Raw genomic sequence first — 24,755 nt, 5'->3', positions numbered from 1 at the left:
TTAGGAAATAGTTTCAAAATTAATGTTTTTGCAAATGGATATAAAACTGACTTTTGTACATAACTTAGATCACCTTGATTATTTTTAGGCAGGTTTCCCATTTGTAAAAATTTCATTAGAGATATTAATTTTTTATTCCTGCTTTCGAAAACTTTATTTTTTAATGCTTCTAAAATTTTTATACTTAAATCATTGTCTATTTCTTAAAGTTTTGCAAACATGAATTTTAAAATACCTTCCACAGTCATCAATGTCGTCGTTTCTTTGCTAAGTTCCACTACACCTAATTCTATCGGTTTTAAAATTTTTATTAATAATTCTATAGATTTGAAATCACTCTCGTAATATACATGATTTTGTCCCATATCATGTAGAACTTTTTTAATACAATTTTTAACAAGAACTAATCTTTCAGACATTGGAATTAATGAATTCCATCTAGTTTTCACATCTAGAAGTAACAACAATTCTTTCTTCCTTTCTTCAACTATATATTTTTTAAGAATTGAATTTTTCACGCTTGAATTTTTAAAAACTTTTATAAGTGCTCTGGAATGCGTTATAACTGTATTTAAATTTTCTGTTTATACTCCACAATGACCAGATGGTCAGAGGAGGTCACATATGAGCCAATAAAGCAAAACGGGAGGGTGAAGAGGGAGGAATGGAGTGTATAATAGTCCCATTAATTTATTAAGAAATAATGATGCATATATACCCAATTTTCAAGCCTTCTGCATAAGATGGGCAGATATTCTCACCCACCCCTTCCTGGATACACTGTGGATTACTACCCAATTTAGAAGCTGATTAAAAAAACCCTTTTTCTCTCCCTCCCTTTCCCTTTAATATCCTTTTTCACTTCCCCCCTCCTCTTTGGCTTATCGTTTCATACCTCTTCCACATATTACTCACCCTCCCCCTCTTCCCTTGTTCATTCTTCTCTCTAGCATAAATCAATGTGCTTAATAATGTTTCTAAATTCTCTAGCATTGCACTGTGTTCGTATAAACTATTGCTCCAGCCAGTTTTTATAACTGATAGAAGCATTATACTAATGGCAAAAGCTTTTATTATATATCTACATAAAAAAAATCTTATTATTTTTTGAGGTTGATCTTTTAGTGATATGTGCAGGTAAACTGAAATGGAGAACAGTGAAAATTTAAGCACTTCCACTTGCACAGAGTAAAATCTATGTTTAATTTCTTAAAGGCATACAGATAATTCTCAGATGATCCGTGTTACTTCCTGTACTACCTCTTCAGTCACTAAGGAAGTGGTACAAATTTTACTCTAGGCAGGTGGAAGTGCTTAGGTTTTTACTGTTCTCCCTATTATTTTTTAGCCAACAGGTTAAAAAAAATAACAAGTGTAGTACATGCACATTTATATTAGTACATACATATATGGTATTATACCAATATACAAGGTGAGCCAAAATTATGTATAAACACTTTGATATACTGAATCTTAAAAAGTTATAGAGTAAACATGAACCAAAAAGGCTTTCAAATTGATTTCTTTGATGACATCTTATGTGCTCCTTAATGGCTTGGATGGTTTTGGCACTTCTTGATGTTCTTTTCCTCCCAGATTTCCTTATTAATGTTGTGAACAGTTCCATATTCTTCAGACTTATCAAACAGGTGGACTATTATTAGATGCACTGGCACTTTTTGTCCCATACTGACATTTCCATATATGCTGAACATTTTTAATGTTCTCATACTTTCAGTACCATTTCAGAATGCACATCCTCTCTTCAAATGTTAGCTAATTATTCTCAAATTACAAAAAGGATCACCAATTAACATTCAACACAATGAAGACTTGCTAAAAGCCTAATTGTTTATTTCAGCCTAAAAATAAACAACTTTTTATTCTAATCTTGTCATTCTGTCTACAAATTATGATTATTTAAAGCATTTATACAATGATTTTAACTCACCCCATCCACACATTTTTATAGAATACTATATTTCATTGGTACAATCTAGAATATTTAATTACTTTTAATTGTATATTATATTAAAATTTATAATAGTCAGTGTACAAAGAACTTAATATGTATCTATTCCTGACCACCAAGGGTTTTATACTTACATTAACAGATAATAAGAACCTCTGTGTTGTCAGTCCAAATTAAAAGTTAATTAATGATATAGGGAAAAGATGAAAAGGGATAAACAAGCTACAGGTACCTTACAATTATTATTGCAATAAGGAAAACTATTCAAGATACCTGTTTTACAAAATAAAATATTCTGAAATCATATTATTTAATTTTGCAGTGCAATATTAAAATACTGCAATTGTTTACAGGTAAGATCAAACATATACATTGACATCTTTATCCTAATGTGTAATTACCTCTTCACAACAGTGAAGTCGAGCCATGGCTTCTGAGAGGCGTATCATGCTTTCTAATTGTCGCACTGTGATGCGCCAAGATGATTTTGATAAACCAGCAGTGTCTCTCAATCGAAGGTGACGATACTGATCTACTAAATAATCTTCTGCTTCTTTGCTTATCTGTGAAATAATAATGGAGATTAATAACTTTATTCTTTACTATATATATATACAAAGGGTACTAGGAAAGTTTTGCAATATGACGCAACAATGAATCACAGGAAGCTGCTTGTTGCTGAATGTTTAGACATGTTCATACGTGCATAGTAGCCGCCGCGCCAAGTCGATGGGCTCAGTTATTCATTAGTAGTGAGAGTGTAAAGTGCTTGCGATGGCATCGTGGTCACGAAATGAGATAAGGACAGTTTTGCGGTATAATTTCGTGCATGGTTTAACCATAGACCAGTGCTTAGAAGAAATGACTCTTGCACTAGATGATGATTGTCCACATCGTACAACGATATTCAGGTGGTATAGAGAATTCCAAAGGGGAAATTTCACTCTGGAGGATTCTGAGAGGCCGGGAAGGCCACGAACGTCAGTTACGGAGGAAAACGTTACTGCTGTGAGGAAAATGCTTGACGAAAACAGGCGAGTGACCTACCAACAGATAGAGGATACTTTGGGCCTAAATGCACCAGCAATTCGTTCGATTCTGCAAGATCATTTGCACGTGAAGAAACTTTGTTCTCTCTGGGTGCCGCATCAACTGACTGAAGAGCAGATGACACGACGTGTGACTTGGTGCCGGGAGATGTTAAAAAAGTTTGATAAGGGACAATCTCGGTATGTGAACAACATCGTGACAGGTGACGAGACTTGGCTGTACTATTACGATCTGCCGACCAAGGCTCAAAACAAAGTTTGGGTCTTTGATGATGACGACACACCCGTAATTGTCAGAAAATCCCGATCTGTAAAGAAGAAAATGATAGCTGTATTTTTCAAATCGAGTGGAATTGTGGAACGTGTCGTTTTGGACACGCAGAAGACAGTCACAGCTAAGTGGTATACTGAACAATGCCTGCCTAAAGTCATTGGATCTATGAAGAACCTGTGGCCAAAGTCAAGAATGGACACCTGGTACCTCCATCACGATAATGCTCCAGCTCACCGCGCCAAAGCCTGCACCGAATATTTGACCACGACAGGACTGAAACTTCTCGAGCACCCTCCCTACAGTCCAGACCTTGCTCCCTGCGACTCTGCACTGTTCCCGCATGTGAAAATGAAGCAAAAAGGGTGGGACAACGAGTGTGCTTTACTCCCTAGTGAAACTTGGCAGAACTGGTTTAAAGATTGGTTTCGGAGGATGGAGAGGTGTATTGAATGTAGAGGAAATTACTTTGAAAAAATTAAATAAACAAAGCTGTATTGCAAAACTTTCCTAGTACCATTTGTATATCTTAAAAAGACACCTATTCTGAAACTCTCCTCTTAAATGGACAAAATGTATAGTATTCAACTTTAAATGGTGAAATATACCGTTATCAGTTCATTCTTTTTGCCTCCCCCAACGCTGTATACATAGTATTTCTTTTATTAGTTATACTAGTTTTATTAGTTAGTATAAAGTCCCATCTATTTTGAGAAAATAATGATATATCTCGAAGAATAAAGAAATATAAAAAGGGAGATTAAGGGGGTGAAATGAGTGACTACAGATTTCTAAACTCGAATTCTGGTTTGGGGGCCGACCGGGCTAGCCGAGTGGGTAAAGTACCTGCCCGGCAACCCAAAGGTCGCGGGTTCGATTCCCGCCTCGGGCTTGGATCAAAGTACTGCAAAAACCATGGGAGGTGCAATATGGCCACAGAAGCCGATGCGCCAACAACTACCAAATCAATCAAAAAATCAAATCTGGTTTGGGGGGAAAAATATAGTCAGTGGTTAAAGAAGTACCAAAAGATTACTTTGAGAGGAATGCAATTGTATGAAAATCACTGCATCTTGTCTGACCAATCTGATTAGCTATTATGATGGGGTAACAAAGGAATTGGATGCAAATGACACCATATACATCATCATTTTGATATCATACACTTAGATTTCAGTAGAGCTTTTGACACTATTCCACATGAAATGCTGTACAAATTGGAGCAGTGTAGCATTAGGAGCATCAGAGCTGGAAAAGGAATTAGAAAATGTGAATTGGGATATCATCGGTTTGGCTGAAACAAGAAGAAGAAATGAATCACTTATAAGTTTATCAAGTGGAAATCTGTTGTACACCAATGGAAACAGTGAAAGGAGTGAAGGTGGAGTTGGGTTTCTGGTCCATAAAGATTTTAAAAACAACATTTTGGAATTCAAAAGTACATCACCAAGGGTGTCAAGACTAATACTCAAGATTTCTAAGAGGTACAAGCTAAAGATTATAATGATTTATGCACTAACATCGAGCCATGATGATGAAGAGGTTGAATAAATGTACACCGAAATTGAGAGTCTTCTAGATGAGCAGAAAACCCACTACACTATTATTATGGGGGTCTTCAATGCTAAGGTTGGAAAAAGGTAAAACAGCGCAGAAAGAGGAACTATAGGAAATTTTGGAATTGGTGAAAGAAATAAAAGAGGTGAAAGACTTGTGGAATTTGCAGAATCTCAAGGACTGTCAGTAATGAACACTTTTTTCAAGAAAAGGGTGAACAGAAAGTGGACATGGAAGAGTACAAATGGATTAACAACTAATGAAATCGACTTCATCCTCACTAACAGAAGATATATTGTGAATGATGTTACCGTCCTGAATAAGGTAAATGTTGGAAGTGATCACAGAATGGTAAGATGTACACTTGATATAGATGTAGGAAAGGAAAAAACTGACTCGAGTAAATAATACAAAGGTTTTTGAGATAACAGAGGAGGAAAAAAAGCAGTATAAACTGGAACTTAAGAACAAGTTTGAGCTTCTGCAGACTGCTCAGGACCAAGATATCGACGAGGAATATTACAACTTTCCGAAAGTGATAAAGCCCAAGAAACCTATAGGGAAAAAGAAATCCAAAGATGAAAAAATTAGTCAAGAAACACTTGTCATGATGAACCGAAGACGACAAATGAAGAGCAAGAAAAACACTGACAAGGAGAAAATTGAGTATACTGAGTTATGCAAAGCCATTAGAAAGAGACTCAGAGAGGACATAAGAAGATTTAACACAAGAAAAGTAGAACAAGCATTAAGGGAAAACAAAGGATTTAAATCAGCAGCCATGAGCAGTAATACAGAAAGACAAATGATACTGAAACTGAAGAATAGCGATGGTGTACTTATAAACAGCAGAGAAGGCATAATTCAAATAGCAGAAGACTACTATAGAGAATTATACAAGGAGCGAGGAAATGATGCCAGCAGTGGGGAAGATGGATTGCAAAGTAGCAACACATACGACATACCCGATACTCTTCCTGATGAGGTAGAACATGCATTGAAGAAAATGAAGAATCGGAAAGCCCCGGGGGAAGATGAAGTTACTGTAGAGTTGTTAAAATTGGGAGGAAGAGACATAACATAAAAACTGGCAAGGCTCTTCACAAAGTGTATTAGAAAAGGTGTGACGCCTAAGCAGTGGAATAATGCAATCATAGTTTTGCTGCATAAGAAAGGAGATAAATCAGAAATTGGAAATTATAGACCAATTAGCTTGTTATCCCACATCTACAAGTTGTTCACAAGGGTCATTACTAACAGATTAGAAAGAATACTTGATGAGAATCAACCGAAAGAGCAAGCTGGCTTTAGGACAGGATTCTCAACTATGGATCACCTTCACGTAATATCACAGCTAATGGAGAAAGCAAATGAATATAAAACACCATTATGCCTGGCATTTGTGGATTATGAAAAGGCATTCGACTCCATACAGCATAAGGCAATGTTTCGGGCACTGGAAAGACAAGGCATAGATACCCCATATATTATGATTTTGAAGAAAATATATGAGAGTGCTACCTCCTTTATTAGACTAGACAAAGACAGTAGCAAATTTAAAATCGAGAAAGGAGTTCGACAAGGAGACACAATATCTCCGAAGCTGTTTACTGCTGCCCTTGAGGAAGCTTTCAGAAGATTAGACTGGTCGCAGAAAGGAGTCAATGTAAACAGAGATTACCTAAACCATTTACGATTTGCAGATGACATTGTGGTCATAAGCCACGATCCCAAAGAATTGGAGGAAAATCTTAATCAGTTATGCACAGTTAGTAAGGATTTTGGACTAAAGATGAATATGGCTAAAACAAAAGTAATGATGAACAAGTATGCCAAGGAAAGGGAAATAATGATTGAAGGAGCAGTAATTGAAAAGGTGGAGTCATATACTTATCTGGGACAAGTTATTAGCTGTAATAATGATAAATGGCTGGAAGTCAAGAGAAGAATAAATTTTGGATGGATAGCATTCAGGAAATATAGTCACATACTGAAGAGCAAAATCCCAGTTTGTCTGAAACATAAAATAATGAATCAATGTATACTCTCCACCATGACTTATGGAAGTGAAACTTGGGCACTCACCAAAAGAATGGAAGAGAAGCTGAGAACTACACAGCGAAGAATGGAACGAATTATATTGGGAATCAGACTGTTAGATAAGAAGAGAAACACGTGGATTAGGCAGCAAACTCAAGTAAAGGACATTCTTATCAAAACTAAAGAACTAAAATGGTCTTGGGCAGGACACATAGCTCGAAGACATGATGACAGATGGACTAAGAAAATAACAGAATGGTACCCAAGAGGAGCTAGAAGAAAACCTGGAAGACAAAGGCGGAGATGGAAATATGAAATTCATGAGTTTTTGGGTACTCATGATGGCCGGTGCTCAAACCAGAAGGAACTGGAAAGTTGCTGGAGAGGCCTTCATCCTGCAGTGGATTGAAAATGGCTGATGATGATGATGATGATGATGGCATTAGGAGCAAGTTTCTGCTATGGGATAAAGGGATGGTTGAGTGGCAGAAGACAGAGGGCGATTATAAATGGGCACTGCTTTTCTCGGATTAATGTTATTAGTGAAGACCCTTAGGATTCAATGCTGGGTCCCTTACTGTTTTCAATATTTATTAACAATGCTTCTGAGGGCATATCAATCTTATTGTCTATATCTGCAGGATTAATGACAGGAATCAATGCATACTACTGAAACAAAATCTAGAAAAAATGGATAAAAGGACTGAGAAATGGCAATTGAAGTTTAATATTGATAAATGCAAGGTACTTTGTATGCACTGCAGTAATCTCAAAATAACATACCACTAGGGTGGTACTATACTCAAGGTGGTGGAAAATGAAAGAGAACTAGGGGTAACTGTATGGCCTGACATGAAGTTCTCTAGGCAGTGCAGACAAGCTTCGAGGTCAGTTCGTAGGAATTTTGCAAGCAGGCACAAGGAGGTGATTATCCCATTGTATAAGGCAATAGTTGGGCTGTATCTTGAGTACTGCATACAGGTCTGGAAGCCTCATTTTAGGGAGGACAAGGATCTGCTAGTTTGTTTGTTTGTTTGTTATTTGGTTTTTAGGAGCATTAGCAACTAAGGCCATATTGCTCCGGGATGTGGTGGTCATTCTCTGACCTTTCCGAATCCTCCGTATTTGGTGGTGACGGGCTTGAACCCCGGTCTAATCAAGAAGCGTGTGCTACGCACTGCTCCTTCCCACCTGGCTACGGAGGTGCCTAGGATCTGCTAGAATGGGTGCAGAGAAAGGTAACGAGATTAGTTGGGGGAGGGGGAACAAAGGGTGCTTTTAGCAAGAAATGCTTCAGTTCTGCAAACTGCAATGCCAGCGCCAAGAAACTAGACACCTGCAAGGGCACCTGACAGAAGTGTTTAAAGTTTTAAATGATTGAGTAAAATTAAATTCTGATGGCATACCTACTCTTTCTCAGACAACATACGAGAAGACATAAACAGAAAATGGTTGGATGCAGCATAAATGTGCAAAAATTTGCTTTCAGCCAGACAATGAACGATTGTTGGAACAAACTACCATCTGGTAATGTGAAAGTGGGTAGATTAAATAAATTCAAAAAAGACTTACACAAATTATTAGAGTTGATGGAAAGATGTGGTGGGCAATTTTTTTTTGGTTGATGCTGCATAAACTTGTTTCCTTGCTTCAATTGCCACTAATAATACTAATACTAAATACATTTATAATTTACTCATAATACTAAATACATTTATAATTTACTTATAATACTAAATACACTTATACTTTACTAATAAACTTGCATTTATCAATATTAAACTTCAATTGCCATTTCTCAGCCCATCTGCCTAGTTTTTCTACATCTTGCTGCAGTAGCAAACCCTGATTACTGTCATTAACCACCCTGCCAATCATCCCCTTCCTTCTAGTGTTTACATAAGTAAAGGTACTGTATATAAGCAGAAGAAATCCCAGATTAATGTACCAACTGTGCATATGTACCACTCAGGGTAGTGGAGAATGAAAAAAAAAAAAAAAAACCTGGAGGTAATTGTGCAGTCAGATATAAAGTTCTCTGAGAAGTGCAGACAAACTGCCTAAGCAGCTCATGGGGTTTTGCCAATGATATACAGGAATTCTGACAGCAGGGATAAGCAGGTGATTATCCTGTTGTATAAGACAGTGGTTAGGCTACATCTTGAGTAATGTATAGAGGCCTGGAAGCTTCATTTTAGTAAGGATGTAGATCTATAGGAATGGGTGCAGAGAATGGCAACATGATTAGTGAGGGGAACAAAAGGATGCTCTTACCAGGAAAGGCTTTATTTTTGCAACTTTCAGTGTCTGAAGATGGGCACCTATGAGGTGATCTGAATGAAGTGTTTAAGGCCTTTAATGGATTGAGTAAACTGAATTATGATGATCTATCCTCCTGCTGAGATTATACACGAGGAGACATAAATGCAAACTGAGGAACGACAATTGCACCACAGATGAATATAAATTTTCCTTCAGCCAGCGGGTAGTTGATTGTTGGAACAAACATCCATTTGGCATTGCAGAGGTGGGTAAACAGGTGATATGGGGAGTGCTGGCTGATGTATAAGCTTGCTTTCTTGCATCATTTTTCTCTACTGGTTATATTTATACTATACTGAAAAGGTATTTATTAATATAACATACAGTCCAATGCACATTAATTGAAATGCAATCAGTTTCTTCCTTTCAAAAAATTCAGCCATTTAAAAATTTAATCAGGTTTTATATTTTACAGAACTATTTATAGAAAACTTTAGAAAAATTAACATTAGGTACATTATTATGAAATATGACTTCCTACTCATTTTGATATTAATTCATGGTCTTGAAGTTTCATGAATTCAGCATCATGAAACCACACACAAATTATCCTTTCTGTAGCTGAATAATCAAAATTATACAGCCCTCTTTCCCTCCCCAACAAATGTCACAAAGTTCTTTGAACAGCCTGACTGGGTGAATTTGTAGTTTAACACAAATACAAGTATCACCAAACAATTTCTGGACTTTTTTTTTTTTTTTTTTTAGAAGGAAGCTAATCTTTTATTCAATTCTTTTACTAATCTACATGAGAAAATGGCTAAATAGTGATCAGTTTCCTAATTACAAAAAAAAAAAAAAAAAAAAAAAAAAAAACCAAACTTTTTTATTTTTTTGACTGGATGGTTAAATGTTTATTGAAAGTAAACTACAGATGAGTTTGTACCAAAAACCAGGACCAATCAAAACAAAGACTTTTCTTAAAATCTTGTTCTACATAGCATATAATTTTTTTGGCCCATAATAACCACTGATGTTTCACTATGTCTGCCGAAAGGTACTTTTTCACAGTTGTGTGCTTTTCTGCCTGTTAAGAGAAGCCTTGCTGAACAGTTGCAAGAAAATAAAAGAAACAAAAATTTGACCCATCACAGACATGTATTTGATATAAAAGTTTGGTAAAAGTAGCGTTTTGTTATAATTTCAGTGCACAAACTCTGCCAAAATTAATGAAAATTTATGAAAAATCAAATTTTATTTCATGATTTTTGAAAAAACCTGATGCGAGAACTGTGGGTTCTCACATCAGGTTTATTATTTTAAGGTTTAGTTTATGACTTTATTATTAAAGTAAACAAAAAAAAAAAAAAGGCCCTTGGGGTGGATGGGATCTATTCAGTTATTTTGATGGTGGCATCAAGAGAGGTAGGCAGGCCTTTGGCCACAGTTATGAGAGTGTCCTTCAATTCAGGAGAAGTCCCTGTGGATGGGAGATGTGCAATGTACCCCAGTTCACGAAGGAGGATCAGAGGGTGACGTGAGTAACTGCAAACCTGTGGGCTTGACTTCTGTTCCAGGTAAAGTACTGAAGTCACTGTTTGGGGGAGGGTGATGCGGGCCATCTGGACAGAAATGTGGTTGTGCTGCAGTCGCAGCATAGATTTGTTGAAGGGTGGTCTTGTCTGGCTGATCTGATTGGATATTGTGGTGCAATAGCACAGGGGGCTGGATGAGATGTACAAATGTATCCCCAGTTCACAAAGGGGGATCGAAGGGTGACACGAGTAATTAGAGACCAGTTAGTTTAACTTCTGTTCCGGGTAAAATAATGGAGTCACTGGTTAAAGATGCATTGCAGGATTATCTAGACAAGACTGCAGCAATAATTCAGACAAAGCATGGATTTGTTAAGGGAAAGTCTTGTCTGAAAAATTTGATAGGATATTATGATGTGGTTACAATGGAACTGGATGCAAAAAATAATTTTGATATCATATATTTGGATTTCAGGAAAACTTTTGACATGTTGCACATGGAAGACTATTGTACAAATTGGAGCAGAATGGTATTAAGGGTAAGTTGCTACAATGGATAAAAGGATGGTTGAGTGGGAGAAGACAGAGGGTGGTAAACAATGGGTGCTGCTCTTCGTGGACCAATGTTATTAGTGGAGTCCTACAGGGTTCGGTGTTGGGTCCTTTGTTGTTTTGTATATTTATGAATGATATTGATGAAGGTTTATCAGGCTTAGTGTCGAAGTTTGCAGATGATACAAAGGTTGGCAGGATTGTTAATGGCAGTGTGCTACTGTAACAGGATCTAAATAATTTGGGCAGATGGGCTAAGAAGTGGCAACTGAATTTTAACCTTGACAAATGCAAAGTACTGCATATGGGTAGAAGTAATCCCAGAGAAATGTACCAACTGTGTGGTACTACACTTAAGGTGGTAGAAAATGAAAAAGACCTGGAAGTAATTGTGCAGTCAGATATGAAGTTTTCTGAGCAATGCAAGAGGCTGCCTGGACAGGTCATGGGGTTTTGTCAATGATATTTAGGAATTTTGCTAGCAGGGAAAAGGAGGTGATTGTCCCTCTGTATAAGGCAATGGTCAGGCCATGCCTTGAGTACTGCGTACAGGTCTGGAGGCCTCATTTTAGGAAGGATGTAGATTTGCTTGAGCTTGTACAGAGAAGGGCAACAAGATTGGTGAGGGGAATGAAGGAATCCTCTTACCAAGAGAGGCTTAAGTTCTACAAATTGCAGTGGCTGGAGACTAGGCACCTGCGCAGTGAACTGATTGAGGTGTATAAGGCCTTAAATGGGTTGAGCATGATGAATTCTGATGGGATCCTTCCACTTGTTCAGATTATGACCCTAAGGGGGCATAAATTCAAATTAAGAAAGGACATATGTAGAATAGATGTGTGTGGAAATTTGCCTTTAGCCAGCGGGTGGTTAATTGCTGGAACAAACTTCCATCTGTCGTTGTGGAAGTTGATAGGTTAAATAAATTTAAGGAGGAACTGGTCAGGCATTTGGAAGGAATGGTGTGATTTTTTTTTTTTGGCTGATGCAGCATAAGCTCATACACTTGCTTTCTTGCATCACATGCCACTACTACTACTACTAGAGACAGCAGTTTAGGTTTGAAGTTGACAGGTGCAGGGTGCTGGAGAATGAAAATACCTCGTGGGTGGGATGCTTAGGTGGCTGGTGTGGTTTTGTCGGTGATTATTCCATTCTGTAGGAGCATGAAACCACTAAAGATGTGGTTGGGGCACATCTTTAGTAGCTGCATGCAGGTGTGGGAACGTCATTTGGAGGGGACAAATGAGGTTAGTGAGAGGCACCCACCTGTACCCCTCACCAATATAGCAACTACTCATCTAGATATAGATAATAAATTATAGACTAAAGTATACGACAAACAGAAAGAATTTAGTTTTTATATTAAAATTAAGAATTTAATTTTAATCCATTAGCTTAACACACTGGCATTCAAATATTTCAAAAAGAATTCACAATATTTATTTTACACAGCTTTAGAGTGATAAAAAATATGTAATATGTATATAATATTATTGAATCACTTAGAGACTTGAGATCTAAGCTGATTAAGAATGGTTTTCCATCTAAGTTAATCTCTAAACACCTTAACAAAGCTATTATTATTGAGTTAACAAATGGCACAATAATATAAATCCAAGTTAAATTATAGCTAATGTATGTATTAAATAAATACAGTGGTACCTCCGGTCACGAATGCCTCTAGTCGTGAACAAATCGGTCCACGAACACAATTTCCGAACAAATTTTGACTCGACCCGCAAAGAATGCCTCGGCGCACGAATGCACAAACATGGCTTTGGCGCCATGTTTTCGGCTCACGAACAGCATCAGTTGTACTCAGGTTTGCACGCTGTGAACATTGTTTGTCATTGCGTTGTTCTTGATACAATTTTTTTTGCTTTTTGCATTAAATTAACCCTCATTATGGCTCCCAAGAAAGTGAAAAGTGTTAGTGAGTGTGGTGTAAAGAAGCCTAAGCATATTACAGTAGAAACGAAGAAGGAAATAATAACTAAACATGAGAATGGTGTTCGTGTTTCTGATCTCGCCAAGCAGTACGACATGGCTAAATATACGATCTGTACTATCTTAAAGAATAAAGATGTGCTAAAGACGGCTTATGTGGCTAAAGGAGTGACTATGTTAACGAAGCAAAGGTCTCAAGTGTTAGAAGAAGTAGAAAAATTGTTAGTTTGGATTAATGAAAAGCAGCTTACTGTTAGCGAGGCCCTAATATGCGAGAAGGCTTTACTTTTGCACGGTGATTTAGTGGCGAAAATGCCGAATACAAGTGATGCTAGCATTGACGAATTTAAAGCAAGTAGAGGCTGGTTCGAGAAGTTTCGTCGACGAACTGGAATTCATAGTGTTGTTAGGCTTGGAGAGGCAGCTAGTTCGGACAAAAAAGCAGCAGATGCCTATGTGGAGGAATATGCAAACTTTATCAACTCTGAAGGTTACGTACTGCATCAAGTTTTTAATTGCGATGAAACGGGACTTTTTTGGGAAAAAATGCCAAGAAGGACCTACATAACCCAAGAGGAAAAGTCACTGCCTGGCCACAAACCAATGAAGGACAGGCTTACACTTTTATTGTGCGCTAATGCAAGTGGGGATTGTAAGATTAAGCCTCTTTTAGTTTACCACTCTGAAAATCCGCACGCTTTTAAACGCAATAAAGTGCTAAAGGGTAAACTTCCGGTATTGTGGAGAGCGAATAGCAAGGCTTGGGTAACAAGATTACTTTTTATGGAGTGGTTGACTGAAGTTTTTACGCCAACTGTCAAGAAATACCTTGAGGAAAATAATTTTCCCATTAAGTGTCTGCTGGTTATGGACAATGCTCCTGCCCATCCTCCAAGTATGGAAGAAGACCTTGATGTTGAATATGACTTCATAAAAGTCAGATTTCTGCCTCCTAACACCACTCCTCTCATCCAGCCCATGGACCAGCAAGTAATTTCCAACTTCAAGAAGTTATATACAAAGGTTCTTTTTTCCAGGAGTTTCCAGGTGACCAACGACACAGATTTGACCCTGCGTGATTTTTGGAAGGATCACTTCCATATCCTCCACTGCATAAACCTCATTGACAAGGCATGGAACAATGTCTCTAACTGCACGTTTCAATCTGCCTGGAGGAGACTTTGGCCAGGTTGTCTGCCTGATAGAGACTTCGAGGAGACAGATGTAACTCTAGTAAACGAGATTGTGACCATTGGCAAGAGTTCGGGCTTGGAGATCAATGAGGAGGATGTGGTGGAGCTGGTGGAGGACCACAGACAAGAACTCAACACAGCTCTGTTGAGTTGCAACGTGAACAGATGAAAGTTATGCAGGAGGAGCACTCAGGAGAGGAGGAGGAAGAAGTGGTACATGTTTCAAGTGCTGAGATCAAAGAAATTTGTAGCAAGTGGAGCGAAGTGCAGGTTTTCATTGAGATTGTTGTTGGTATTGTTATTTGGTTTTTAGGAGCATTAGCAACTAAGGCCATATTGCTCAGGGAATATGCGGTGGTCATTCCCTGACCTTTCCGCATCCTCCGTATTTGGTGGTGACGGGCTCGAACCCCGGTCTAATCAAGAAGCGTGTGCTATGCACTGCTGCTCCTTCCCACCTGGCTATGGAGGCGCCGTTTTCATTGAGAAGCATCACCCTAACAAAACTGTGACCAGCAGAGCAGTGGACATTTTAAATGACAATGTGATGTCCCATTTTCGAAAAATTATTCAACAAATAAAAAGACAAATGTCTCTGGATTGTTATCTTGTGAAAACACCAGCCACCGAGCCAGCAATCGAACCACTTCCCAAGATACAAACAAGAGAAAAAACACCAGAAATGCCCGATGTTATTATGGAATGGAGCTCTCCTTCGAAGGAGTAGTCTTCCTCCTCCTCCTCTACCATCTACCTGTGCCAGAAACTATCAACCACAAAGGTAAAGTTATACTGTATATTTTATATTATATATTTTTGCCACACATAAATCCATAAAAAAGTCAAAAAACAATATGTTTCTGGGGCGGGCGAACGGATTAATTGGATTTGCATTTAATTTCAATGGGAAAAATTGTTTTAGTTCGTGAACATTTCGGTTCCCGAACGGAGTCAAAGAACGAATTAAGTTTGTGACCCGAGGTACCACTGTATTTCAGTTCTCCTGGTTCTCACTGTTCACTATTTCTTTTGGTTCTTTTCGCAAAGTTCTCTCTATTACAGTTATATCTGTTCTCTCTAACCTTTCAATTGTCATTCTGAGACCATGTATATATGTATATAGCAGGCACTTCCCTTAGCGGCGACTCCATTGCCAGGTGGGAAGAAGCAGCAGTGCGTAGCACACGCTTCTTGATTAGACCAGGGTTCGAGCCCGTCACCACCAAATACGGAGGATGCGGAAAGGTCAGGGAATGACCACCGCATATCCTGGAGCAAGGCCTTAGTTGCTAATGCTCCTAAAAACCAAATAACTAACTAACTAACTAACTTCCCTTAGAATATGTTACTTATAACTTATGCTGTTTGAAAAAGTTGTACCTATATTTGTTCTAAGGGCAGTAATTAATTTTAGTTATAGGCATTTCATTTCCATTTGGTTTACAGATATTTCGTTTTTAATTTGTATATTGACCTTTCATCCTAATTTATAGGCATTTCATTTCAATTTGGTTTATAGTTCAATTTGGTCAATTGGTACAATGACTAAATTGAATACATTGACATTTGGTACATTGGATGCGAGAGTACATGTGAACAGGCAAAGTATTTACAGCTACAGCAAATAGAGAAGTTTTTGCTTTTTTGTTGACTTAAATTAGCATATTAATTTATTTTTTAGAGTTGCTTTATATTCCTAGTAACAAAACTTTAGTTTAAATTGAATTTAGATAGAGATTTTGTAGGTTATTACTTAGTATCGGTAAGGGTATCAAATCCATGTGCGGACAGGTTTTGCAGCTCCCGCAAACGAAAGTTTTTAATTATACTTAACCACTTTATTGACTTAATTGTTAGATTAAATTATTTTCTATAAGTAGCTTATAGACCTAGTCAAGCTCCGTGGTTTATTTTGAATTTAGATAGCATGATTTGGAAAGTAAATAATACCTCGTGACCATAGATTAACCGTTCGTAACTTGCCGCCATTGTTATATGATACGATGTGTGCTAGGGTAAGGTTTAACGGAAAACTAGATAGTGAGTATAGTAGTATCAATTAATCAGTAAAATTTATTAATCTTATTAAATTTCATTGTCAATTGAATTGTACTTTTTTAACTAAATAAATATAGAGACCTAGTAATTACAAACGTAATATCATAAATTAATACGTATAAGTTGACAGGGGATAAGAAAGTCATATAACGTAACTCGGAGATAATATTCGATACTGAAATACATATATATAGTGTTATAACTGCATTGGGATATAGGTTTAGGGTTATATTTTGTATTGGAATTTTATTGAACTTGAATAGAAATCATGACTCAGACCAGAGCAGCAAAGCAAAAGGCTCAAACTAGTGGAAGTACTGTGGCTCAGGGGGAGAACTGAGGGGGGGGACAGTTGTCCTCTGAATCACAGTCTATTGAAATGTACTGCTTCTTTGATGTTTGTGGAGCAATCAGGAATGGGATATGATATTGCCAAGGGGAATGTCTTTGTGTGTGCACGATGTAAGGAGTGCGAGGAAATCAGGCACCAACTCAGCATTGTTATGAGCTTATACGAGAGCTTTAAGGACAGGGTGGATGTCCTTGAAGGATTTAAACTGAGAGGCCCATCAAATCCAGAGCTTGCACTTGATAATCACGCAACACAGAGGCAATCCCCAAGGCAGAATGCGCTGGTCCCAAAGGAACTAGTTGTTGTAGGTGACACTATTGTCAGGGAAACGGGGAACATATTGTGCAAAAAGGATAGATGGAACAGAACCAAGTGGTATGTCTGCCAGGGGCAAAGGTTCATGATGTTGTAGGGCAGATATCATCCTTTAAGGGCACAAAGGGTGATATTGTTGTACACGTTGGCACTAATGATATTAAGAGTAAGAGACTGGCAGAATTACTTAACAAGTACAAGACATGCTGGAAAAAAAGCCGTGAGTTAGGGTTGAATTTGAAAGTGTCTGCAATTCTGCCCAGACACGAACTTCATGCATCAAGTATAGTTAATAAATTCGATGAACTTGAAGTGCTAATCAAGACATCAAAGGCAGATATTGTTGGGATATCAGAGATACAGATATAAGCAGTGCGGAACTGGAATTTGGGGAGTACAATGTGTACAGAAATGATAGACAGGACAGGAAGGGAGGAGGGGTTATGCTGTTAGTTAAGAAACACATAAAATCAAAGGAAGTGCATCCAATTGATGTTGGAGGACAATGCAATGTTGAGTCTGTTTGGTGTGACGTAAGCACTGGGAAAGAAAAATGAGAGAAGGTGTGTGTTATAGGCCTAATGAATCTGATGAGTATAATGAGCAATTGTGCAGAGAAATAGAGTGGGCCAGTAAACTAGAGTGTCTTATAATGGGGGATTTTAATTTCCCGAATATTGACTGGAATTTGTGGGTTGGTCATTCACACACTAGCAAGACTTTTGTGGATTTATTGGATGATTGTTTTCTACAGCAACATGTTCGGGAGGCAACTAGAGGGAGTAATAATCTTGATCTGATCTGATTATCAGTAATGATTCTTCATGCATCAAGAATCTGCAGATAAAGGAACCACTAGGTGGCAGATCACAGTGTGTTGAAGTGGGATTTACTCAAAGAGGTAACTACCATCAAGGGTAAAGGGAAGGGTTTTTGCTTTCGTAAAGGTGACTACGGTGGTCTGAGACAGTATTTAAATTCTATATGGTGGAACCAACTGATGATGTTACCAACAGCAAATTCAAAATGGGAAACATTCAAAGAATTAATCTTGGAAGCTACTAGGCTTTTCATACCAACAAAGAAATATTGTTCAAGATTTAGGCCTAAATGGATGTCAGATGAACTAATTAGACATGTGACAGAGAAGAAAAATGCATGGGATACATATAAATTAACATGTGACACAGAAGCCTATGATAGATATAAGCTCGTCTGTAACCAAGTCACAAAGGAGGTTAGGCAGGCGAAGGCAGATTACGAGAAATCTGTGGAAAAGGATGCAAAGAAAAACAGCAAAGAGTTCTTTACTTATGTAAACTCTAGAAGGAAGGGGATGAATCAGATTGGTCCACTTGATTGACTGAGTAGAAATGAATTCCACACAGTTAGGTCCATTAGGTGAAAGTAAACTTTCCTGTAGTATTTTTTAATCCGTTTCCTGGGCAGGGTATGGTTCGCCAAATGCTGGTTAAATTTATCTACACCTCCCATGGAAAAGTTATAGACAAAAACTACTTTTCTTTATGTAAAAGAAAAATAAGTTTCATCACCTACTCACTATGTAGAATCTGCTTAGAAATTAACATTTCACATAAGTAATAATAGAATTCTAATTACTTAAAAATTGAAAAATTAGATTAAATTATTTTCTATAAGTAGCTTATAGACCTAGTCAAGCTCCGTGGTTTATTTTGAATTTAGATAGCATGATTTGGAAAGTAAATAATACCTCGTGACCATAGATTAACCGTTCGTAACTTGCCGCCATTGTTATATGATACGATGTGTGCTAGGGTAAGGTTTAACGGAAAACTAGATAGTGAGTATAGTAGTATCAATTAATCAGTAAAATTTATTAATCTTATTAAATTTCATTGTCAATTGAATTGTACTTTTTTAACTAAATAAATATAGAGACCTAGTAATTACAAACGTAATATCATAAATTAATACGTATAAGTTGACAGGGGATAAGAAAGTCATATAACGTAACTCGGAGATAATATTCGATACTGAAATACATATATATAGTGTTATAACTGCATTGGGATATAGGTTTAGGGTTATATTTTGTATTGGAATTTTATTGAACTTGAATAGAAATCATGACTCAGACCAGAGCAGCAAAGCAAAAGGCTCAAACTAGTGGAAGTACTGTGGCTCAGGGGGAGAACTGAGGGGGGGGGACAGTTGTCCTCTGAATCACAGTCTATTGAAATGTACTGCTTCTTTGATGTTTGTGGAGCAATCAGGAATGGGATATGATATTGCCAAGGGGAATGTCTTTGTGTGTGCACGATGTAAGGAGTGTGAGGAAATCAGGCACCAACTCAGCATTGTTATGAGCTTATACGAGAGCTTTAAGGACAGGGTGGATGTCCTTGAAGGATTTAAACTGAGAGGCCCATCAAATCCAGAGCTTGCACTTGATAATCACGCAACACAGAGGCAATCCCCAAGGCAGAATGCGCTGGTCCCAAAGGAACTAGTTGTTGTAGGTGACACTATTGTCAGGGAAACGGGGAACATATTGTGCAAAAAGGATAGATGGAACAGAACCAAGTGGTATGTCTGCCAGGGGCAAAGGTTCATGATGTTGTAGGGCAGATATCATCCTTTAAGGGCACAAAGGGTGATATTGTTGTACACGTTGGCACTAATGATATTAAGAGTAAGAGACTGGCAGAATTACTTAACAAGTACAAGACATGCTGGAAAAAAAGCCGTGAGTTAGGGTTGAATTTGAAAGTGTCTGCAATTCTGCCCAGACACGAACTTCATGCATCAAGTATAGTTAATAAATTCGATGAACTTGAAGTGCTAATCAAGACATCAAAGGCAGATATTGTTGGGATATCAGAGATACAGATATAAGCAGTGCGGAACTGGAATTTGGGGAGTACAATGTGTACAGAAATGATAGACAGGACAGGAAGGGAGGAGGGGTTATGCTGTTAGTTAAGAAACACATAAAATCAAAGGAAGTGCATCCAATTGATGTTGGAGGACAATGCAATGTTGAGTCTGTTTGGTGTGACGTAAGCACTGGGAAAGAAAAATGAGAGAAGGTGTGTGTTATAGGCCTAATGAATCTGATGAGTATAATGAGCAATTGTGCAGAGAAATAGAGTGGGCCAGTAAACTAGAGTGTCTTATAATGGGGGATTTTAATTTCCCGAATATTGACTGGAATTTGTGGGTTGGTCATTCACACACTAGCAAGACTTTTGTGGATTTATTGGATGATTGTTTTCTACAGCAACATGTTCGGGAGGCAACTAGAGGGAGTAATACTCTTGATCTGATCTGATTATCAGTAATGATTCTTCATGCATCAAGAATCTGCAGATAAAGGAACCACTAGGTGGCAGATCACAGTGTGTTGAAGTGGGATTTACTCAAAGAGGTAACTACCATCAAGGGTAAAGGGAAGGGTTTTTGCTTTCGTAAAGGTGACTACGGTGGTCTGAGACAGTATTTAAATTCTATATGGTGGAACCAACTGATGATGTTACCAACAGCAAATTCAAAATGGGAAACATTCAAAGAATTAATCTTGGAAGCTACTAGGCTTTTCATACCAACAAAGAAATATTGTTCAAGATTTAGGCCTAAATGGATGTCAGATGAACTAATTAGACATGTGACAGAGAAGAAAAATGCATGGGATACATATAAATTAACATGTGACACAGAAGCCTATGATAGATATAAGCTCGTCTGTAACCAAGTCACAAAGGAGGTTAGGCAGGCGAAGGCAGATTACGAGAAATCTGTGGAAAAGGATGCAAAGAAAAACAGCAAAGAGTTCTTTACTTATGTAAACTCTAGAAGGAAGGGGATGAATCAGATTGGTCCACTTGATTGACTGAGTAGAAATGAATTCCACACAGTTAGGTCCATTAGGTGAAAGTAAACTTTCCTGTAGTATTTTTTAATCCGTTTCCTGGGCAGGGTATGGTTCGCCAAATGCTGGTTAAATTTATCTACACCTCCCATGGAAAAGTTATAGACAAAAACTACTTTTCTTTATGTAAAAGAAAAATAAGTTTCATCACCTACTCACTATGTAGAATCTGCTTAGAAATTAACATTTCACATAAGTAATAATAGAATTCTAATTACTTAAAAATTGAAAAATATTCAAAATAATAACATCTGAAATATTTTAGTAACCTACAATCATCTAATTCACTACATATGTATGTAGTGAATCAAAAAACAGTTAAAACCTTCCAACAGCATACACTGAGTGAGAGTTTACATCAACAATATTAGGATCGACATTTGCCACATTTTTAATGATTACACCAAATCCTACCTTCCTTTATGCAACAATTAAGCGTATAATGCAAAAAAAAAAAAAAAATTCTATATCAGTAATAGTACCTTTGGTTTGAACTGACGGGCAAAAAGAAGATATCTCAAAATTTCATCCACAGTGTATATTCTTTCAATAGATCCTGTATTATTACTATGTAGATCAATAATCCGTCTTGCAATAGCATAATCTGTAACCTATAAAAATTATACTTATATTAGTTGATTGATAAATGACCTTTAAATAGGATTGAATAGATTAAATTTAATATTAGGCTGATAAATCTTGTATTGATAAAATGTCAAATTAACATTTTATCAATACAAGGTTTATTCAGAGCAATCATGGTAACTAATTAACAAAAGTGGATGTTTAAATTATCAGAGGTTGTTATTTAGATTATTGGGACTATAAAATGAAAACATTTTTCGCACATAAATTATCAGTTTACATATGTATTTATTATTTAATGCAGTGGTTCCCGAACTACTGAGATCTACGGGCCCTTTCAAAAATCAAAAATGTTTACGGACCCCTTCAAAAATCATACAATGTTTCCGGACCCCTATACATATGTATGTGTGTATATGTATGTATATATGCATATTTTTCTCTGTATTTTCTCTATATATGTATGAACACTGCATTTTCTGAAAAGAAAATTCAGTTTTATGTTTAAAACAACTTTATTCTTATTTTTACATAAATATATAATAATAACTCTATCATCAATTTGCTATACAAAGAACAAATAAGTTAGCAAGTTCCAGGGGTTCCGTGAAACGGACCCTCTGGAACTGGTCTGTGGGCCCCAGTTTGGGAAACACTGATTTAGAGCATATCACGCAATGTATTATTCACTTTTTAATAAAGAAATCACAGTCTTTTGTCTGCGTTACTTTTCTTAGTCTCTTCTCTACAGCACATTCATAGAATTGATATAAAAGTAAGATCTGGTGGGTTGGTATGCCATTTTCTGTGGTTTATTCAATAAATGTGTTAAAACATAAAATAGCATCTTTTCCATGTTTCACCATATTTGTTTAGTAAAGCATGGGAATTTCTGTTTTTAATTCAATGTATGAGAGGCATTCAATAAATTATCTACCTAAGGAATGTACTTTCCATAGTTAATATTTCAATGATTCATCATGTTCCTACATATCTCAACTTGAATCATACTAATTTTGCTCCAACTATGTTTTTAGGTTGTGCTGCTGTAACAGAAAGAAGGAAGACACCTGTATCAAATTATGGATTTACTGAAATTGGAGCATCGTTCAAGTCATCAAGTTTCTAACCAAAGAAGGAAATGGGCCAAAGGCCATTCATGAAATGATGGTGGCTGTGTATGGCAACAGTGCACCTTCACAGTACCAGGTGAAATTCTGGTCAAAACAATTCAAGTGGGGTAAAGAGCCCATCAAAGATGATCCACCCAGGAAGGCTTGTGACAGCGACCACTCCACAAATGTGCCAAGCTGTGGAAACCCTTGTGCTGAATGACAGACGTTTAAAAGTGTTCCAAATCTCTAGGAAAGTGACATTTCTGAGGGAACACTTATAACCATCCTCCATGAACATTTGGGGATGACTAAGGCCAGTGCAAGGTGGGTGCTCAGATTTCTGAACCCTGTGAAGAAGCAATTCAGAGTAGTGTTGTGAGGAGAATTTACAACTTTATGGTAGGGATCCTGAAACTTTCATCTCAAGGATTGTTACAGGTGATGAAACATGGGTTCATCAAATAATCGAGTGTTAAGAGAGTATGGATGCTGCTGAGCTCTTTTGCCACTGGTTTTATAAATGAATGTGAAGGGGTTGTTTAAAATAATGTGTCTATTTATGCATGAATATAACATATGGCTACATGGGTTCATCACTGAGATCCCGAGACCAAGCAAGAATCAATGCAATGGAAGCACAAGGGTATACCAGTTCTCCCTAACCCAATAAATTTCAAACACAACCTTCAGCTGGCAAGATCATGGCCACCATTTTTTTGGATGCTGAGAGAATTTTGTACATTTGCTACTTGGAACACAAGCAGACAGTCAGTCACTGAGGAGTGATATGCATCCCTACTGTACAACCTAAGGGATGTCATAAGGGAAAAACACTGGGGAAAACTTTCCAGAGATGTGCTGCTTCTTCAGAACAATGCACCAGTGCACATGTCACATGCTGTTGCTGCTGCTTTGAGAGACTGTAACTTTACATAACTTACCCATCCACCTTATAGGCTGAATCTGGCCCCCAATGACTTTCCTGTTTCAACACCTCAATAAAAACGTACGTGGATGTTGCTTTGCTGACGATGAATTAAAGTCTGCTGTTTCTGCATTCTTTGTTGGATAGGATAAATAATTTTATGTCTAGTATTTCCTCATTGTCAACAAATTGGAATAAGTGTATTGAAGTTCAGGGGAGTTACATCAAAAAATAAAAAAAAGATTTTTGCCTTTATCTCATTTTCTTCATAGGTAGATAGATAATTTATTGAATATCCCTCGTACAACCTATTTTCGTCTTCTTCCCAACTTCTTGGTTCATTTCATTTATCAGATAAACAACTGATATCAATTCTTCCTCTCCTCAATTTCATTTCTGAAAAATTATCCAATTGTCCCCCCCCCCCCCCCCACACACACATTCACTTCTAGAAAATTATCCAATTATTCAAAATAGGATGCATGGCTTAATCCTAAGGATTACTTTATGTGAATCAGCCAAATAGATAATGGAAAAGTATCCCTGAACAGGTTTCTATTGATCCTGCCTTATATGTTGATGAAAGTTAATGAATTAAAAACAATTTTATGCATCTTCTAATTTATATATGGTTTAAAAAACTACTCTGAATTCTCTATATTTAAATATTTCTGTTATTTTTCAGCTTAATTGTGCAAATATGGGTAGACCAAAATTTTAGATTTATATAAGCTATTTTTGCACAATGCCTGCCAGTTCTGAATGCAGTTAAAAATTGTCAAATACCACATGCTTACCATCTTGTTTTTTTTTTTTTTTAATGGTTGAAGAATGGATTAAAAAGACAGGGACTATGTGAGAGAACATGGACTATGTATGACACACTTCAGATATATACTATTATCCCCTGGATAGTAAAAAGGCTTTCTGTGGGAACGTGGCTGTGATAAAGATTAACTGTTTAGTAAAGGCTGAATACAGTTAATCATTAACAGATGCTAATTACTGTATAAGTTTGTTTTTTAAATACTTATTTAATAAAAGATAAGGCATTATTACTTCCTAAGTGATCCTCAGTAATGTACTTGTGATATGGTTAACTGTTGCAAACTTA

The 24,755-nt window shown here is 37.1% G+C and overlaps 1 protein-coding gene across 1 annotated transcript in view; it reads right to left on the bottom strand.

Annotated features, from left to right (window-relative positions):
* Mcm6 (minichromosome maintenance 6) overlaps positions 1-24,755 on the bottom strand; it is a 144,174-nt gene that overhangs the window by 31,413 nt on the left and 88,006 nt on the right. The window contains exons 13-14 of the mRNA XM_090388414.1: positions 21,499-21,627; positions 2,374-2,535 (exon numbers count right to left, since the gene is read on the bottom strand). Coding sequence (XP_090244540.1) covers positions 2,374-2,535; positions 21,499-21,627 — 291 coding nt within the window. The remainder of the gene's footprint in view (positions 1-2,373; positions 2,536-21,498; positions 21,628-24,755) is intronic.

Source organism: Mastigoproctus giganteus, chromosome 14 (genome assembly GCF_048544385.1).
Source record: "Mastigoproctus giganteus isolate SK-2022 chromosome 14, ASM4854438v1, whole genome shotgun sequence".
Taxonomy (NCBI): domain Eukaryota; kingdom Metazoa; phylum Arthropoda; class Arachnida; order Uropygi; family Thelyphonidae; genus Mastigoproctus; species Mastigoproctus giganteus.
This window is presented reverse-complemented; position numbering and strand designations above follow the sequence as displayed.